This window comes from Macaca thibetana, chromosome 17 (assembly GCF_024542745.1).
Source record: "Macaca thibetana thibetana isolate TM-01 chromosome 17, ASM2454274v1, whole genome shotgun sequence".
NCBI lineage: Eukaryota > Metazoa > Chordata > Mammalia > Primates > Cercopithecidae > Macaca > Macaca thibetana.
This window is the reverse complement of record NC_065594.1, coordinates 390,390-406,286: the sequence shown is the minus strand read 5'-3', so window position 1 is coordinate 406,286 and position 15,897 is coordinate 390,390. Positions and strand designations below refer to the sequence as shown.

Sequence of the window (15,897 nt, the reverse complement as noted above, 5' to 3'; positions counted from 1 at the left end):
AAGTGAAAGCAATAAACAATGAGGAACTGCATTACCTATTCCGCGTGCACTTCTGCGGCTCCATAACACAGCTTAGACAGCTTAGCACTGCAGAGCAAAAGGAGAGCAGGACACAGCCAACCTTCGAGCACAGCTATCTACGAACTCCCTTCTAACACGGCTGCCAGCCGGGATACTTATCAAAACAGGGAAACATACAAGAGCAAGAAGTACAGGAATCACTCCATGGTGATCAACACAACTAACTGCATGCCCACAACCCACCTCCCACATGGGAGCATTGAACTTCTGTCACTGAAAAGACTGGACATCCATGGTCCAAATTATTCATATCTCTTGACAGCTAGACAGAAAGAGGTGGGTAACTGAAAAGGAATACATACAAGCAACATCCCATATAATAAGAACTCAGAGAACAAGGCCACTTCTGCTCCCGGCAAATCTTCTGAGGGAACCCATCCTGAATTTCTGGCATTATATAACGTGTAACATGGTGAAATATAGCCTATGATGAAATAGACTGTTAATTACCATCTTGCGTAAAACTCACCAAATTTCTTGTGCCATCTGGAGCGGCTAGGTGGCACTGAATATAGGAATTGAAAACTTGAACTGCATGTTGGGTAAAAAAGCCTTTATGGAAATGTTTGTCATCTTGAACCAAAGTTAACCAGGACTCCAACAATTTATCATATGCTTCCATGTATACCATGTCATCTTTATCAAGCTAAAAGAAAAGAACATTCATAAAACAAATGTTCAGAGAACAACAACTGGCATTCTAACAAGTCATATAAACACATACAAATAGTTTAAGTTTTTCCTTTAACAGAAATTCCCAATTATTAATAAGTTCTTACTGCACTTTCTAAAATCTAAGTTCAGTCTAAGTAAGTCTTAGGCAATCTGGAATTAAAGTTTATTTTAAAAACCAGCTGTTCAGTGTTATGCAGAACATGTATTTTTCAAATAAAAATAATATTAACATTTTCTGTAGTCAAGAAGAGAATTGTTAAAATTAAAAAAAAAATTATACACCCTACACACGTTAAAATGGTTTTAGAGAAACTGAAGAATGATGAAAACAGACTGACTTAATCAGCAGGTGTAAGAATATGTGGGGAGAACTCTACCCGTGCTCCTTAACAAGAAATAACTTATAATAAAAAAGAACAGCAAATCCCATACAGTAGAAAAGCATTAAATGTCTTCAAAAAAATATTAGAGAAATACCTAAAGTGTCCCATACTTAGAGAAAATTCAGAATTTAACAAGCACAAATACTTTGTAAATGTGGAAATAAATTTCTCCCTCTTTTTGGTTCTCCGTCTTTCTGGTTCACTGCAGTTAGTTTTTCTTCTTACAAAGGAGGCACATGTGGGAGACTTAGAAAAAGAGACGAGTAGATGAGAAGATGAGGGAAAGCAAGGCTTCTCCTTGCCCAAAGCTCTGACTGGCTGAATAGGCCTCTCCACAAGCATGGTACCGGATGTAAATAGACCTGTACGAGATCCACTAACAAGACCATGAAGCGGTATACGCTTCAAGGTAGTCGCAGTGAAATTGTTTAGCTTGTTATTCCTAATTTTCCTCTTTCCTATTCTTTCTTCTTCATTTAGCTACTATTACTGAATTAAAGTGTTAACACCTAAACTACACCACTGAGAAAGAAGAGAAAAATCATCAGAGAAAAAGGTAGGATGACAATGTACATCACCAGGCTGTTTCATAGAGTTACTTGTGGTCCAAGATCTCCCTGAATGGAGCTAACATTTGGCTAAAAGGTCACTCTAGTTTTAAAACCTGCAAAGGTCAGGAGGCAAGAATGAGCCTGGCATTTATACCACTGAGAGAGAGCCGGTGGACCTGGAGCAGACCGTGACAGGTCCTGACATAACATGGGGTGAGAATGGGGGCTGGCAGGCGAGGAACAGACCAAATGCCTTGATAGGCTATGGGGTGAGAATGGGGGCTGGCAGGCAAGGAACAGACTGAATGCCTTGATAGGCTATGACAAGGACACTAAGTTTTCTTTCAATTGCAACAGGAAGCCACTGCAATGCTTGAAACAGATAGAACACTTTTTTTTTTTTTGAGATGGAGTCTCGCTCTGTCACCCAGGCTAGAGTACAGTGGTGTGATCTCAGCTCATTACAGTGTCCGCTTCCTGGGTTCAAGTGATTCTCCTGCCTCAGCCTCCTGTGCAGCTGGGACTACAAGTGTACACCATCATGCCCAACTAATGTTTGTATTTTTAGTAGAGATGGGGTTTCGTGTTGCCCAGGATGGTCTCGAACTCCTGGCCTCAAGGGATTCGCCTGCCTCAGTCTCCCAAAGTGCTGGGATTACAGGTGTGAGCCACTGCACCTGGCCAGATAAAATTCTTTAGAGGAAAATCACACTGCTTACACTGCAAAGTATAATGGTGCCATGGACCAGGGTAGAGATGATGGCAAGTGGCCAAACTGGGTACAGATTTTGGAGAAAGGGCTGACACTGGAAAATGACCTAAGGCAAGACAGAAAACAAGCCGGGGACGGGGGGTTTTATCCTGACAGCTGGGAAGATTCCTAGGATACAGAAGGATGGAGGTGTTGGACAGGCCAATGTGAGATGATGCATACTGGGAGATGAAGGCCTCTCAGCCTCGCTTCTTTTGGACATGTTAAATTTTAGATCCAAAATAGGAATCCAACCGGGAATGTTCTATTAACTGTTTGATGCCTGTCTGGAGTTCAGGAAAGAGATCAGGGCCAGAAACACAAATTAGGGCGCCATCAGCACACAGAGATCTAAGTGTTTATTTTTAAAGTTGCAAACCCAGAAACACCCACTTAGAAGATGTTGATTAAGAATAAGGAGGGGCGGCCTGGTGCGGTGGCTCACGCCTGTCATCCCAGCACTTTGGGAGGCCGAGGCGAGCAGATCACGAGGTCAGGAGATGGAGACCACCCTGGCTAACACGGTGAAACCCCGTCTCTACTAAAAAATAAAAACTAGCCGGGCGAGGTGGTGGCGCCTGTGGTCCCAGCTACTCGGGAGGCTGAGGCAGGAGAATGGTGGGAACGCGGGAGGCGGAGCTTGCAGTGAGAGGAGATCGTGGCACTCACTCCAGCCTGGAGGACAGAGCGAGACTCCGTCTCAAAAAAAAAAAAAAAAAAGAGGATGTTGATTAAGAATAAGGAGGGGCGGCCGGGCGCCGTGGCTCACGCCTGTAATCCCAGCACTTTGGGAGGCCGAGGCGTGCGGGGATCACGAGGTCAGGAGATCGAGACCATCCTGGCCAACACGGTGAAACCGTCTCTACTAAAAATACAAAAAAATTAGCCGGGCGTGGTGGCGGCGCCTGTGGTCCCAGCTACTCGAGAGGCTGAGGCAGGTGAATGGCGTGAACCCGGGAGGCGGAGCTTGTAGTGAGCGGACATCGTGCCACTGCACTCCAGCCTGGGCCACAGAGGGAGACTCCGTCTCAAAATAAAAGGAAGAAGAATAAGGAGGGGCCGGGCATGGTGGCTCACACCAGTAATTCCAATACTTTGGAAGGTTGAGGTGGGTGGATCACCCGAGGTCAGGAGTTCGAGACCAGCCTGGTCAACATGACAAAACCCTGTCTCTACTAAAAAGACAAAAATTAGCTAGGCATGGTGGCGGGAGCCTGTAATCCCAGCTACTTGGGAGGCTGAGGCAGGAGAATCGCTGAACCTGGGAGGCAGAGGAGAGAACCACACTTATATAAAAACTACATATGGCAGATCATTGAGGATGAAGGACTATTCAATAAATGTTGGAGAAAAACCTGTTATCCACATGGAGAAAAACAATTTGCATCCCTACTCAATTAAATTCTAAGATGTTAAAATCATGAAAGGCAAATGTTAAAGAATTTAGAAAAAAACAGGCCGGGCTCAGTGGCTCAAGCCTGTAATCCCAGCACTTTGGGAGGCCGAGACGGGTGGATCACGAGATCAGGAGATCGAGACCATCCTGGCTAACACGGTAAAACCCTGTCTCTACTAAAAAATACAAAAAACTAGCCGGGCGCGGTGGCGGGCGCCTGTAGTCCCAGCTACTCGGGAGGCTGAGGCAGGAGAATGGCGTGAACCCGGGAGGCGGAGCTTGCAGTGAGCTGAGATCCGGGCATTGCACTCCAGCCTGGGCGGCAGAGTGAGACTCCGTCTCAAAAAAAAAAAAAAAAGAAAAAAACACAGGAAGGGTAGGCGTCTTTACATTAGAACCAAATTACAAATCATTAAAAAACAAAAAACAACTTTCAACTACATTAAGATGAGGAACACTTGTTCTTCAAAAAATATGATGAAGTCAAAATGCAATGTGATATCCAGGACTAGGTCCTGGCACAGGAAGAGGACATTGGTGGAAAACTTGCTGAAATCCAATAAAGCCTGTAGTTTAGTTACTAATAATATGCCAATGTTAATTTCTTAGTTCTGACAAATGTACCATGGCTACAAAAGATGATACTATTAAGAGAAAACTGGGTACAAGGCACATGGAAACTCTCTGTACTGTCTTTGCAAATTTTCTGTAAATCTAAAATTATTCCAAATTTTAAATACAGAAAAAAAAAGATACGATAAAGTGAAAAAGGAGCCATAAAAAAGAATAGATCTGTGTATTAGTTCATTCTCTCACTGCTGTAAAGAATTACTTGAGACTGGGTAATTATGAAAAAGAGATTTAATTGACTCACAGTTCCACAGGCTTAACAGGAAGCATGACTGGGAGGCCTCAGGAAACTTACAACTGTGGTGGAAGGCGAAGGGGAAGGAAGCATGTCTTAGCATGGCAGAGCAGGAGAGACAGGGCGAGGAGTGAACTGCCACACACTATCATGAGAACAGCATGTGAGAAACCACCACCCCCATAATCCAATCACCTCCCACCAGGTTCCTGCCCCGACACGTGGGTATTACAAGATTATAATTCGACATGTGATTTGGGTGGGGACACAGAGCCAAACCATATCAATCTGGAACACATATAACCAACAAAATACTAGTTCTAGAACATATATAGACTTTCTACAAATCAGTAAGGAAAAGACAAACATCCCATTAGGAAAACGGGCATTGGACACAAGCATTTCAAAAGAGGAATCACAGAACTACATATTTAAATATATGAAAAGACGCTCAATGTTATTGGTACTTGGGAAAGCAAATTAATTTGGCAGTAATTGTTGGTGAGAACATGGATCACTGAGAACTCACATACGCGTAATACATTGGTCCAATCACTTTAGCAAACATTTGACACTACTATCTTCTAAAAGTGAACATTTACACACCCTCTGATCAAAAAATTCCACTCCTAGGTTTATACTTTAGGAGAGCTCTCAGTCAGGCATGGTGGCTCATGCCTGTAATCCCAGCACTTTGAAAGGCTGAAATGGGTGGATCACCTGAAATCAGGAGTTCAAGACTAGCCTGGCCAAGACGGCAAAACCCCGTCTCTACTAAAAATACAAAAATTTGCCAGGCGTGGTGGAATATGCCTGTAGTTCCACCTACTCAGGAGTCTGAGGCAGGAGAATCGCTTAAACCCGGGAGGCAGAAGTTGCAGTGAGCCAATATTATACTACTGCACCTCAGCTTGGGTGACAGAGCAAGACCCTGTCTCAAAATAATAATAATAATCATCATCATCATCATCATCATCATCATCTATCGAATGCTAAGAGCCAGGCACTGGAATATGGAGATGAATAAGATACTTTCTTTCCATAGAAACATCTGTGGCCTGTTTATATACTTAACAAAGCATGTGCTTTACAGCCATCATTTGTTAAGTCTTAACAGTTTATCTTGCCAAAATAAACAGACTGGTAACATATCACAAGAGGAATTTAGGAATAGCATCCTCTGACCCACCCAGTCTCAAAAAAAAAAAAAAAAAAAGGATATTTTCTAAGACCTATTTTTGTTGTCTTTTAGGTATATATCTAACACATGTTATTGTGGTTTAATTATTCATATACATAAAAGTATTATAAAAAGCAAAAGTCTTATATGCCTTTCTATTAAAAAAAGCTTTCAATAATCCCTCCTATTAACACTCTGACATTAGAACAGAAGATCAGAGGTAGACTGCAAGAGCCTCAACTCACTGGATGGCAATTTACAGTAAGACTATGGACTTCTAAACAGCCTTCTAGTTTCTTTTGGAGATAATGTAACTCATCGAGCAAAGTGTGAGAAATATGGTTGATGACAATTGGCAACTAAATCTTTCAGTCTAATCACAGAAAACTGAAACCTAACCTAGCGCTTTTTCATAATACCCCTGGCCCTGCTCCACGGTCACTCTGGCCAAAACCCAGCAGCCAAGGCAGCAGCACGTGCACAGAGATGACTAAGGAGACCAAGCTAGACGCTGTGTGCTCATGGCCTTGGCATTGTCAGGCCTGATGCCAGAGAGGCTTTGGAGAGGGGCTTAGAGCTCAGGAGACTACTTGACCCCACTTTACTCCATCTGGAAATGGAGGGTGGAGAAGGTGATCAAAATATGATATCAGCACTTAGCTCTCAATGCCCATAATTAACTTGGAAGTATATAGAGCAATAAATTTGCAATCCTTTAGTCACAGAAAAAAATATTTTATGTTTTGGTAATTATGTTGAATACATAATTCCAAAATAGTGGTTACTTTTATTTATGAAAATGCTGTCAAATGAAGCTTTGAAAACTTTCAATATGTGAAATCTGTCCCCTTCTTGACATTAAATTGAATTTCAGAGATTAAAATCTAATATCACTACATGATTCCAACTATACGACATTCTAGAAAAGGCAAAACTACGGAGACAGCCAAAAGATCAGTGGTTGCCAGAGGTTGGCGGGGCAGGGAGGGATAAATAGGCAGAACACAGAGGATTTTCAGAACAGTGAAACTACTCTGTATGATACCTTAATGGTGGACATCATACACTTGTCCAGAGCCACAGAACGCACAATGCCAAGAGTGAACCTTATGGACACTATGGACTCCGGATGGCGATGATGTGTCAATGCAGTTTCATCAGCTGTAACAATGCACCACTCTCGTGTGGGATGTTGATGGGTGAGGGTGGGGAGACTGCATATTTGAGGGGGTTTGTATTTTCACCCAATTTTTGCTGTGGACTCAGAACTGCTCTAAAATATAAAGTCTTTATCTATATTTATATTTATCTATATAAATCTAATATGGGATATTGTAAAAATATGAGCTAACTCTCATGCTAGGGTAAGTTATAGATTGTCTTCCTGCGAACAGCAACTAATCACTATTGACAACTCCAAATCCTTTCCATGAAATTGGAAAGCTCTTTCTGTTGATCATCAAGATTATCTTCATATGTAAACATACATAACATGTGTTAGATAAGTATGTGATTCACAGACAAAAAATGCAGTGAGATGAACATGCGCAATTCATTTTCACAGAAAATCTTATGTCTACAGAATATCCTTCAAAAAGTTCCTTTTATATTATTCTTTACAACAGTTTGGAAGTGAAAACGGCTTCAACTATCAGAGATTGTAGAAGCTGCAAACAAGTGCCCGAAACACTGGCTGGGAAGTTCACCAGCAGCGTCTGCTTCTAGACTCACTTGGCAGAAATAAGTAATGCAACAAGCACCTGCATGCAATAACAGGAGAGGGAAAAAACACAGGTTAAAAACAACAGAAAAAGGCTCCATCAATATACTACACTATTTCTTAATTTGCGTGGTTGATACATAATTGTCCATTTCATTATTCTTTATATGTTTATAACATAAAACTAGTACTTTATATGAAACATTTCACAATAACTTCAAATTTTATAGGCATCGGCACAACCCCTACGTCCAATGACAAACCACAAAGAACATTTGTGCTGCACAGTGTCAAACATTAGGAAGGACACAGGAAAGATTAAAGACTGAAAGAGCTGTACTGTTTATGCTGTTATTCACCTGCTATTGGTATGTAGATTGTTTCCTAGCGAAGTATCATTTAAGGCAAATATGGCAACAATATAGTGACAGAAATGTCACAAATAAAACTTCATGAACTCTCCACTTAAAAATGTAAGAATTGAGAAGTCTTTGAATGTCGAATGAAAAATTAAATCCTTATCTAGTTATTTTTATTTTTTTTTTCTAGCTAGTCCTTAAAATACAGAATTAATTTAACTTCAGAGGGCCTATGCAGCTGACGGTATTTCCTGGTTTCTGGAACCCCCAAGAGAAATTGATTCAGTAGACAAGTATTGCAGCTGTTAGAAAAATCCTATAGACAGATCACTTAAAAAAACAAAAACAAAACAACACTACCCCTACAAAAACACTAAGAGTCCAAGCTATAATTTACAGAAAAAGACTTTAAATGCTGCACTACTGGATTAATAGACTTTCTTCCTTTTGGAAATGCACAGGAGTTTCCAAATTCTCAATGTAAGGAATGCACACACGGTAAGACACCGTTCCCGGCACACACGGTAAGATACTGTTCCCGGCACACGGTAAGTGCTTCAATACAGACTTAACAAAGCTGAACAGCAGCTGCCATCTCGGGGACTCACTCGGCTTACATGGGGTAAAAGGGCAATCCCTTCTTTCTTTTGCTTTTTTAAAAAAATTTTTTCCACATACTATGAAAATGCTTTAGAAATCCCTTTTTTTCTACCTCACTCTAGTATTCATTTTTGAACCCCAGGTCCATTGGATCTAGTTATGTTTCTAACACTAGCATAACAAGCAATATGAGGGATATGATATGGAACAATAGTTATGACAGTAAGTAAGCTTTATTCTAAATCCACTGCACTCTAAGGAGCAAGAATTCTGTGAAACTTAACACTGGTTCCGTACTAGGATTGGTAAAGCAGATTTAAACAATCAGAGCTGACTCATACAAGTCATGAAATATTGCATGGTAATATTATCTTCCAATTAGAATTAAAACGTAAAAGTAATTCTTAAAACACTTCTTTTAATAAGAATCTGTATTTAAGGTAAAAGAGTAACTAGTTTTCTTCCAAATATCCTGGTAGAGCTAAAACTATTATTATTATTTCTAAAAAGTATACTTTTAATGTGCAAGGTTTAAAAAATACTCATGGATTTCATTTCTTCTTCTATCTTTTGAGCAGAGGAAATGAACGTGCTTGATGGGTGGGAGGCGCTGGACAGCCAGCTTGCTCTCTCCAGTATCATCGATTTACTCTTTTATAGCTACAAGAACCGTATGGCGGGGAGACTGGCAAGGATCTTCAAACAACCCATCCTTTCATGGGTGAAGGTGCAAGGCAGACAACACAGTTACACTGCACTGACGCACTGTCCCACAGAACAAGTATTGTTTTCCCTCTTATTACTGAGGTATCCTGAAATGTATGCTCCCCACTTCTCAATCTGTAATTTGGCTACAATTTATGGCTTCCTTTTTGTCACATCACCTCTCTACAAAGTAATTACCCAACAAGCCAGAGAAATTAGATTCTGAATCAAGAATGCTGACCTCTAAATACACTTACTCACTCAACAAATTGCAAATTTATTTTATTGCATTACATTCTATAATAAACTTCCTAAAAACTTTATCAAGTACCTTTGTCATGACTACCTTGTCCTGCTAGTCTTGAGATTAGGCTACAAATATACTAAAACTAGATGTAAGGTTCTTCCTTTATAAATTGTTATTTATCACCGTCGCCCTTATACACAACACACACATCAAAATGCATATACAAAATACCTCAATGCTATGAAGGCTGCTCTACTCGTGTAGCAACATACTGCACGGCTTCACCTACTTGGCTGAACTCAAAATGGTTAATTATAAAAGAAACCAAGAAACAAACTAGAGTATAGAGTTCAAGTCATATTCTCCATCAATTTCACTGAACCAATTCAAATGCATGTACTATTATAAATCTTTTATAAAATAGTTGGTGTATTAATATGAACAATTATTGATAGAATTTTAATTTTTTTTTTTTTTTTTTTTTTTTTTTTTTTTTTGAGACAAAGCCTTGCTCTGTTACCCGGGCTGGAGTACAGTGGCATGATCTCAGCTCACTGCAACCTCTGCCTCCCGGATTCAAGTAGTTCTCCTGCCTCAGCCTCCTCAGTAGCTGGGATTACAGGCACCCGCCACCATGCCTGGCTAATTTTTGTATTTTTAGTAGAGACGGAGCTTCGCTATGTTATTTTGGCCAGGCTGGTCTCCTCACCTGACCGCAGGTGATCTGCCTGCCTCAGCTTCCCAAGGTACAGGCGTGAGCCACTGCACCCAGCAGGATTTTAATCTTTAAGGCAATACTTTTTCATTTTCACATTCATTCTCACCTCTTCGGTTCAGCAATAGATAATAATCTGATTTCTGGGTATAATGAAAAAATTCTTGCCTCCAAGAAGCCTAAAGTATTATCAAGAAACCTGCAGCCACAGAGAAACCTGGCTGAACACTGGAACTGCTCTCTGTGAACACACACTCTCAGTTAACCGCAAGTCAGGGTACTCATAAACATGTCTCTTCACTCACATGCTAAAGACACCAAGCAAGGTGGCTTCATGACATGGGTTTCAAAAACACACATTAGTATCAAGAATGTTTCTCCCTGTGAAGATACTCTTTTTCCCTCGCTACACAACATAATCACCATCAAAGACATGAATTCCTATTTAAAAAGATGATAATCTGTATATATTCCTAAACAAACACAGCTCTGAAGAAAGTATTCTTACAGTAACACAAAGTCTTACGTGTGAAACCTGTTTGCCTACTGGAAAAAAACTTTCAGGATTTCACAAAATTAAGATGTAAAAACCATTTTAAAAATAATTTCTAAAAATTAGAAATATATTTGGTTCGCACCAAACAAAACCCAACAGTTGTTCTTATGTGGTAAGAGTGCACACAAGCTTTCAATAAAAGCTATTATTTTAAAGGTTCATTTTAAAAATTATTATTCTACATGTTATTGCCTGTAATAAATTATTGCACACTATGCAGGTCCCCCCCCCCCCCCGTGTTTTCTTTTTGAGACAGAGTTTCGCTCTTGTTGCCCAGGCTGGAGTGCAGTGGCATGATCTTGGCTCACTGCAACGTCCGCCTCTCGGGTTCAAGTGATTCTCCTGCTTCAGCCTCCCGAGTACCTGGGATTACAGGCGCCCGCCACCATGCCTGGCTAATTTTTTGTACTTTTAGTAGAGAAGGGGTTTTGCCATGTTTGGCAGGCTGGTCTCGAACTCCTGACCTCAGGCAATCGGCCTGCCTCAGCCTCCCAAGGTGCTGGGATGACAGGCGTGAGCCACCGAGCCCGGCCTATACAGGTACTTTTCATGCAGTTAATCCACGTCATAAAGCAGTGGAAGGAATTCGTACCCTGACTTCACCAATGAGGAAACATGCTCAAAACAAGTGACGCAGCCTGAGCTCTCACCCTTCATGATTGTTTGGCCCATAGCTGTACGGTCTCCCTCAAAGTTCACATCTTTCCATCCCATGCTAACTAGCGAACTCATTTCTTTAATATGCCTCAATTTACCAAATTTTACTTAAAAGATAATGTATTGGCCAGGTGTGGTGGCTCACACCTGTAATCCCAGCACTTTGGGAGGCCGAGGTGGGTGGACCGCAAGGTTAGGAGCTCAAGACCAGCCTGGCCAACATGGTGAAACCCCGTCTCTACTAAAAATACAAAAATTAGCCAGGTGTGGAGGCGGGCGCCTGTAATCCCAGCTACTCGGGAGGCTGACGCAGAAGAATCGCTTGAAGCTGGGAGGTGGAGGTTGCAGTGAGTCAAGACCATGCCATTGCACTCCAGCCTGGGCGACACAGCGAGACTCCATCTCAAAAAAAAAAAAAAAAAAAAAAGATCATGTCTTTACATACTTTTCCATCTCAGGACAACTATGTATTACATCCTATTACTACAATCACTGGGTGCCCAAGAAAACAAAAGATGAAACGGTTTCTGTCCCAGAGGTCCAATTTGGTTTGGCTGGATTTGTTTCTCTATTTCTGGTATCAGCCGTACACTCCCCTGGTCCTCTACTCCCAGCATACACAAGATACAACGGAAACCGCTTGAGGCTGAGATGACATTTAGGAGGTTTACTCTTCAATAAAGTCATCATGCATGGGCCACCCCGTTAGCCCTCAACTTCACCACACATCCCCAACCTGGTTTCTATGACTAATGCAAAACTTATCCCTCTGTCCTTTTCAATAGGTGACCAATTATTTTTAAAAATAATTTTTAAATATCATAAACAGCTCAATTAAAAATTGAGTAAAATAAATGAAAATAAATAATACTTTTCTTGAATGAAACCCGTCAGGTTCATCACTAGAGCATGCCTGAAATAAGCACAATACACATATACTTCTCTGCAAATGCATGTAGGCTTTCTATATTTCAATATTCCTATGTCAAATCTTGAAGGAAAAATTGTCAAGATGTCAGTGACCTCAAAATAAATAAATTCTGTACTTAAAATTTGCAAATCAAGGATGCCGTATATCTTCCAGCAATTCTTTAAAATGTTTAGGAACACGCTTAACTCACAAGCAGAAACTAAAAGGTAGCTTAGTTTCTAAATATAGGCTCAACATGCTCTTTAATCCACCTGGTTTAGAAGAGAAAATAAACTAAGGGGGAGAGGGAAAGTGCAAGGAATTCATGTTAAATAAAACCTGACTAGTTCAGAATCTGTGATCATCTGAAAGAAGTGTGAGTAAAGCGTAAATACTCAAAATTACCCTGGATTTTTAAGTTTAGAACATAAATTATCCCTCTGAAACATTCAAATCTACCTATCATGCCTTTAAACTTCTACCCTTCTGTTACTACATTTTCTCCACCACATAAACACTTGTCTGACCTGGATCCTTTCCTCATCAAATCATGAAAGTGCCCGATTACATAAACATAATCATCTCGAGTTCCCTATTCTCTGAACACCTCTGAAGGGATACAAAAAACTCCCATACACATTGGCAGAATCTAACCAAAACAACTTACAATTTAACATGAAATTCTAACAAAATATCTACATTCCTTTTACAGCTTTTCAAAAAGATTCACATTTTGATTCATAAAAAGAAAATTAGTTTCAACAATGTAATCACTACTTTGTGGAATGAAATCAATTTTTTTCCATGATTAATATAGCTATTCACAGTAACCGTTACAAAAGCAGCTGTGTTGCCAAGGGGTTTTAGTAGATGTTTTCTAAATTTAAATATAAAATATGGAAAACACACATTTGAAAATTTATACCAAAAAACATCTTTAGTATTATCGGTCTTAATTTCAATGTAAATTAAATTCTACCAGGATACACTATTAAAGCATTACCATCCAAAAAATTAGAGTGCACAGTCAAATGAAAACAAGCAAGGTTACAATGATTTGAACCAAATTATGTTTACATAACTGCCAAATAAGTCCAAAGTAAAAAATTCTCAAAAAATAAAATAAAATTACACATAACTACACCACACCACAGTGGCACCCTGTAAACAATGTTTTTGCTGTTAGAATGAGCTTTCAACATAATTTTTATGTGAAAAATTGTGTTGAACAAACCACAGCTCATTTCATTCTGTCTCCTATATTTGGGTACTAAAGTATCTCAAAATTAAACGCTTAAGACCAGTTACTATCACCAACAAAACTATTTTCATCCACAAATTTTTAAAGGTCATGTTTCCCAAATAATTTGCACACCTAAACAAAATGGTCATTTTAACAGCTAGCACTCAATTACTTTCCATGAGAAATGTTCCAAAGGCACCACAAATGTCTTTGTGAAAACCTGACACAATTTACTTTAGAATAGTCACTCACCACTTCTTCCAATGCAGCACTTCGCCCGAAAGAACAAGTGAGGTGTGTGAGGCAGTTAACGAAGGAGGAGAAAAGCTCATTTGGAATGGCGGTTAGCACATTTCGTGGGAACACGGTTATCAGGTTGCTGATAATGCTGGAGATGCCCACAGCTTCAGAATCTTCTATTTCAATTCTAAAACCAAGGAATGAGTATTATTAAGTGGCAGTAAAAGAAAAATTATTAATATAATAGCTCATTTCCAAACAAGCAAATATCGTTACTGATTCATTTTAAAAGGTATGTCTTTGTTTATTAATTACAAATTACCCATATGACTTTACTTCAAAATATAACGGCGAAAAGTAACTAGTTCTTTTTTTTCTTCTACTGTTACACACAAAACATAGAGTTCCTTTTTCAGCTGCAAAGGGCAAGTATACCTACCCATTGATAGTATTCAGTAATCCCTCAATGAAGTGTGCGAGATAATCAACTTGTGATCCTTCATCAGGGAAGATGGGTCCATGAAGAGAAGCTAACTGGGCAAGGCACTGCAGAGAATCTTGTGCCATATCTGAATCTTCTCTGATTTTTCGATGTACCTGTTAGAAAGAATTACTAATCCATAAATATAAATTCTTCATTTGTAAGGGTCACGTGTCTACCATGCCGAATGAGGTAAGAGAAAAATTCACTGTAGCTGGTTATTTCCAGAAAATTAATTCCTGAATTAAACTAAATTTAGAAAGTTGTTCACTTTACAGGCCATTATTTTAAACATATCAATTGATTTTTAACTGAGGGCTACCTACATTTTGAAAATTGATCCGTCTCCAGCATGTTATGACAAAGAGAGAAACAGATGCCAGCCAGTCAGACACACTGCTTCTTCTAAAAACAGCAACAACGACAGTCATCTGTATTATGCTAACTATGCCTAGCTACAGCTTCTTGCTAAAGTTAGCAGACAAGTTCAATCAAGAGTATATAGATGCTGCTTTAGTGGAAGTAAACAGTTGCACACTTAGAAAAGCAATATACCATTGAATCCCTAGACATTCACGCATTCATTCAACCGAAATATAATAAGCACACTCTTTTATTAATTCTCAGTTCACTTACAATTTGTTTGAATCTCAGTTTAACCTACATCATTGCTATTAATAAATGCTAAAAGATTTTGAATACAAAATGTAAATTATACTTAAATCCATTTAAAGCTCACCTAAATTTTATTTCAACGATACAATACGGACATGAAACACCTGGAATAGTGTTCTGCATGAAGGAAATGCTCTTGAAATACTGCTCCCTAGTTTTATAGTATTAATATTCTCAGATGTTAAAGGTTTCATAATAGAGCCAGGGAAAATTCAGTGAAGAAATATGATCATTATTAATCTTAATCCATCCAACACTTACTGTTGGATGTACCATTTTGTACTTGCCGAGGTACTTAACTACTCTAGCCCTTTTCTTTCCCACACAAAGTTCTCTCTCTTTTGTAAATGTGTGACACCGAACTCATAGTTTTCGGTTATATTCACTTTGACTAGGCAAATTGTTTCTCAATTACTTGCGGTCAGAACATTTAAGTACTCACTGGTATATGCTGAGCCACAATGAAAACTCAGTAAATCCTTGTTCACTGAGACCATTAATCCCTAATCCCTGAACTTCTTAAGGTTCTAGTAATGAAATTTAAAATACTAAATAATCTCTAACATTACAAAGCTAACTGATCTACTGACATGCTTAAAATACGCTATACTCTTTGGACTAGAACAAACCACAGTCCATAAGCCAAATTTGGCCCACGCCTGTTTTTATATGGCTGTGAGCTAAGAATGGTTGTTGTTGGGTTTTTTTCCTCCATTTTTGTATGGTTGGGGGAAAACCAACAAAAATAATATTTTGTGATTTTGTGACCTGTGGAAATTATACAGAATTCTTTTTTTTTTTTGTTTTTCCTGAAACAGAGTTTCACTTGTTGCCCAGGCTGGACAAAATGCAATGGTGCAATCTTGGCTCTCTGCAACCTCCGCCTCCCCGGTTCAAGCGATTCTCC

At 39.5% G+C, this 15,897-nt stretch overlaps 4 protein-coding genes across 19 annotated transcripts in view; 2 read left to right on the top strand and 2 right to left on the bottom strand.

Annotated features, from left to right (window-relative positions):
• The window catches only part of MRPL57 (mitochondrial ribosomal protein L57), a 407,990-nt gene that overhangs the window by 95,211 nt on the left and 296,882 nt on the right, over positions 1–15,897 (top strand). The gene's annotated exons all lie outside the window — the stretch shown is intronic.
• Positions 1–15,897, top strand: part of SAP18 (Sin3A associated protein 18) — a 556,924-nt gene that overhangs the window by 276,809 nt on the left and 264,218 nt on the right. Inside the window, exon 1 of one of the 13 annotated variants that reach the window (XM_050766775.1) lies at positions 2,541–2,544. The exons of the other annotated variants lie outside the window; for them this stretch is intronic. The gene's annotated coding sequence lies outside the window, so the exon portion shown is untranslated. Of the gene's footprint in view, positions 1–2,540; positions 2,545–15,897 lie in introns of those variants that run through there. 13 annotated transcript variants of the gene reach the window in all.
• The window catches only part of EEF1AKMT1 (EEF1A lysine methyltransferase 1), a 351,602-nt gene that overhangs the window by 120,998 nt on the left and 214,707 nt on the right, over positions 1–15,897 (bottom strand). The gene's annotated exons all lie outside the window — the stretch shown is intronic.
• XPO4 (exportin 4) overlaps positions 1–15,897 on the bottom strand; it is a 113,676-nt gene that overhangs the window by 32,519 nt on the left and 65,260 nt on the right. For all 4 annotated transcript variants that reach the window (XM_050766730.1, XM_050766728.1, XM_050766729.1 and 1 more), the window contains 3 exons: positions 14,274–14,431; positions 13,847–14,021; positions 551–727 (listed from right to left, as the gene is read on the bottom strand). In XM_050766730.1, coding sequence (XP_050622687.1) covers positions 551–727; positions 13,847–14,021; positions 14,274–14,431 — 510 coding nt within the window. The remainder of the gene's footprint in view (positions 1–550; positions 728–13,846; positions 14,022–14,273; positions 14,432–15,897) is intronic.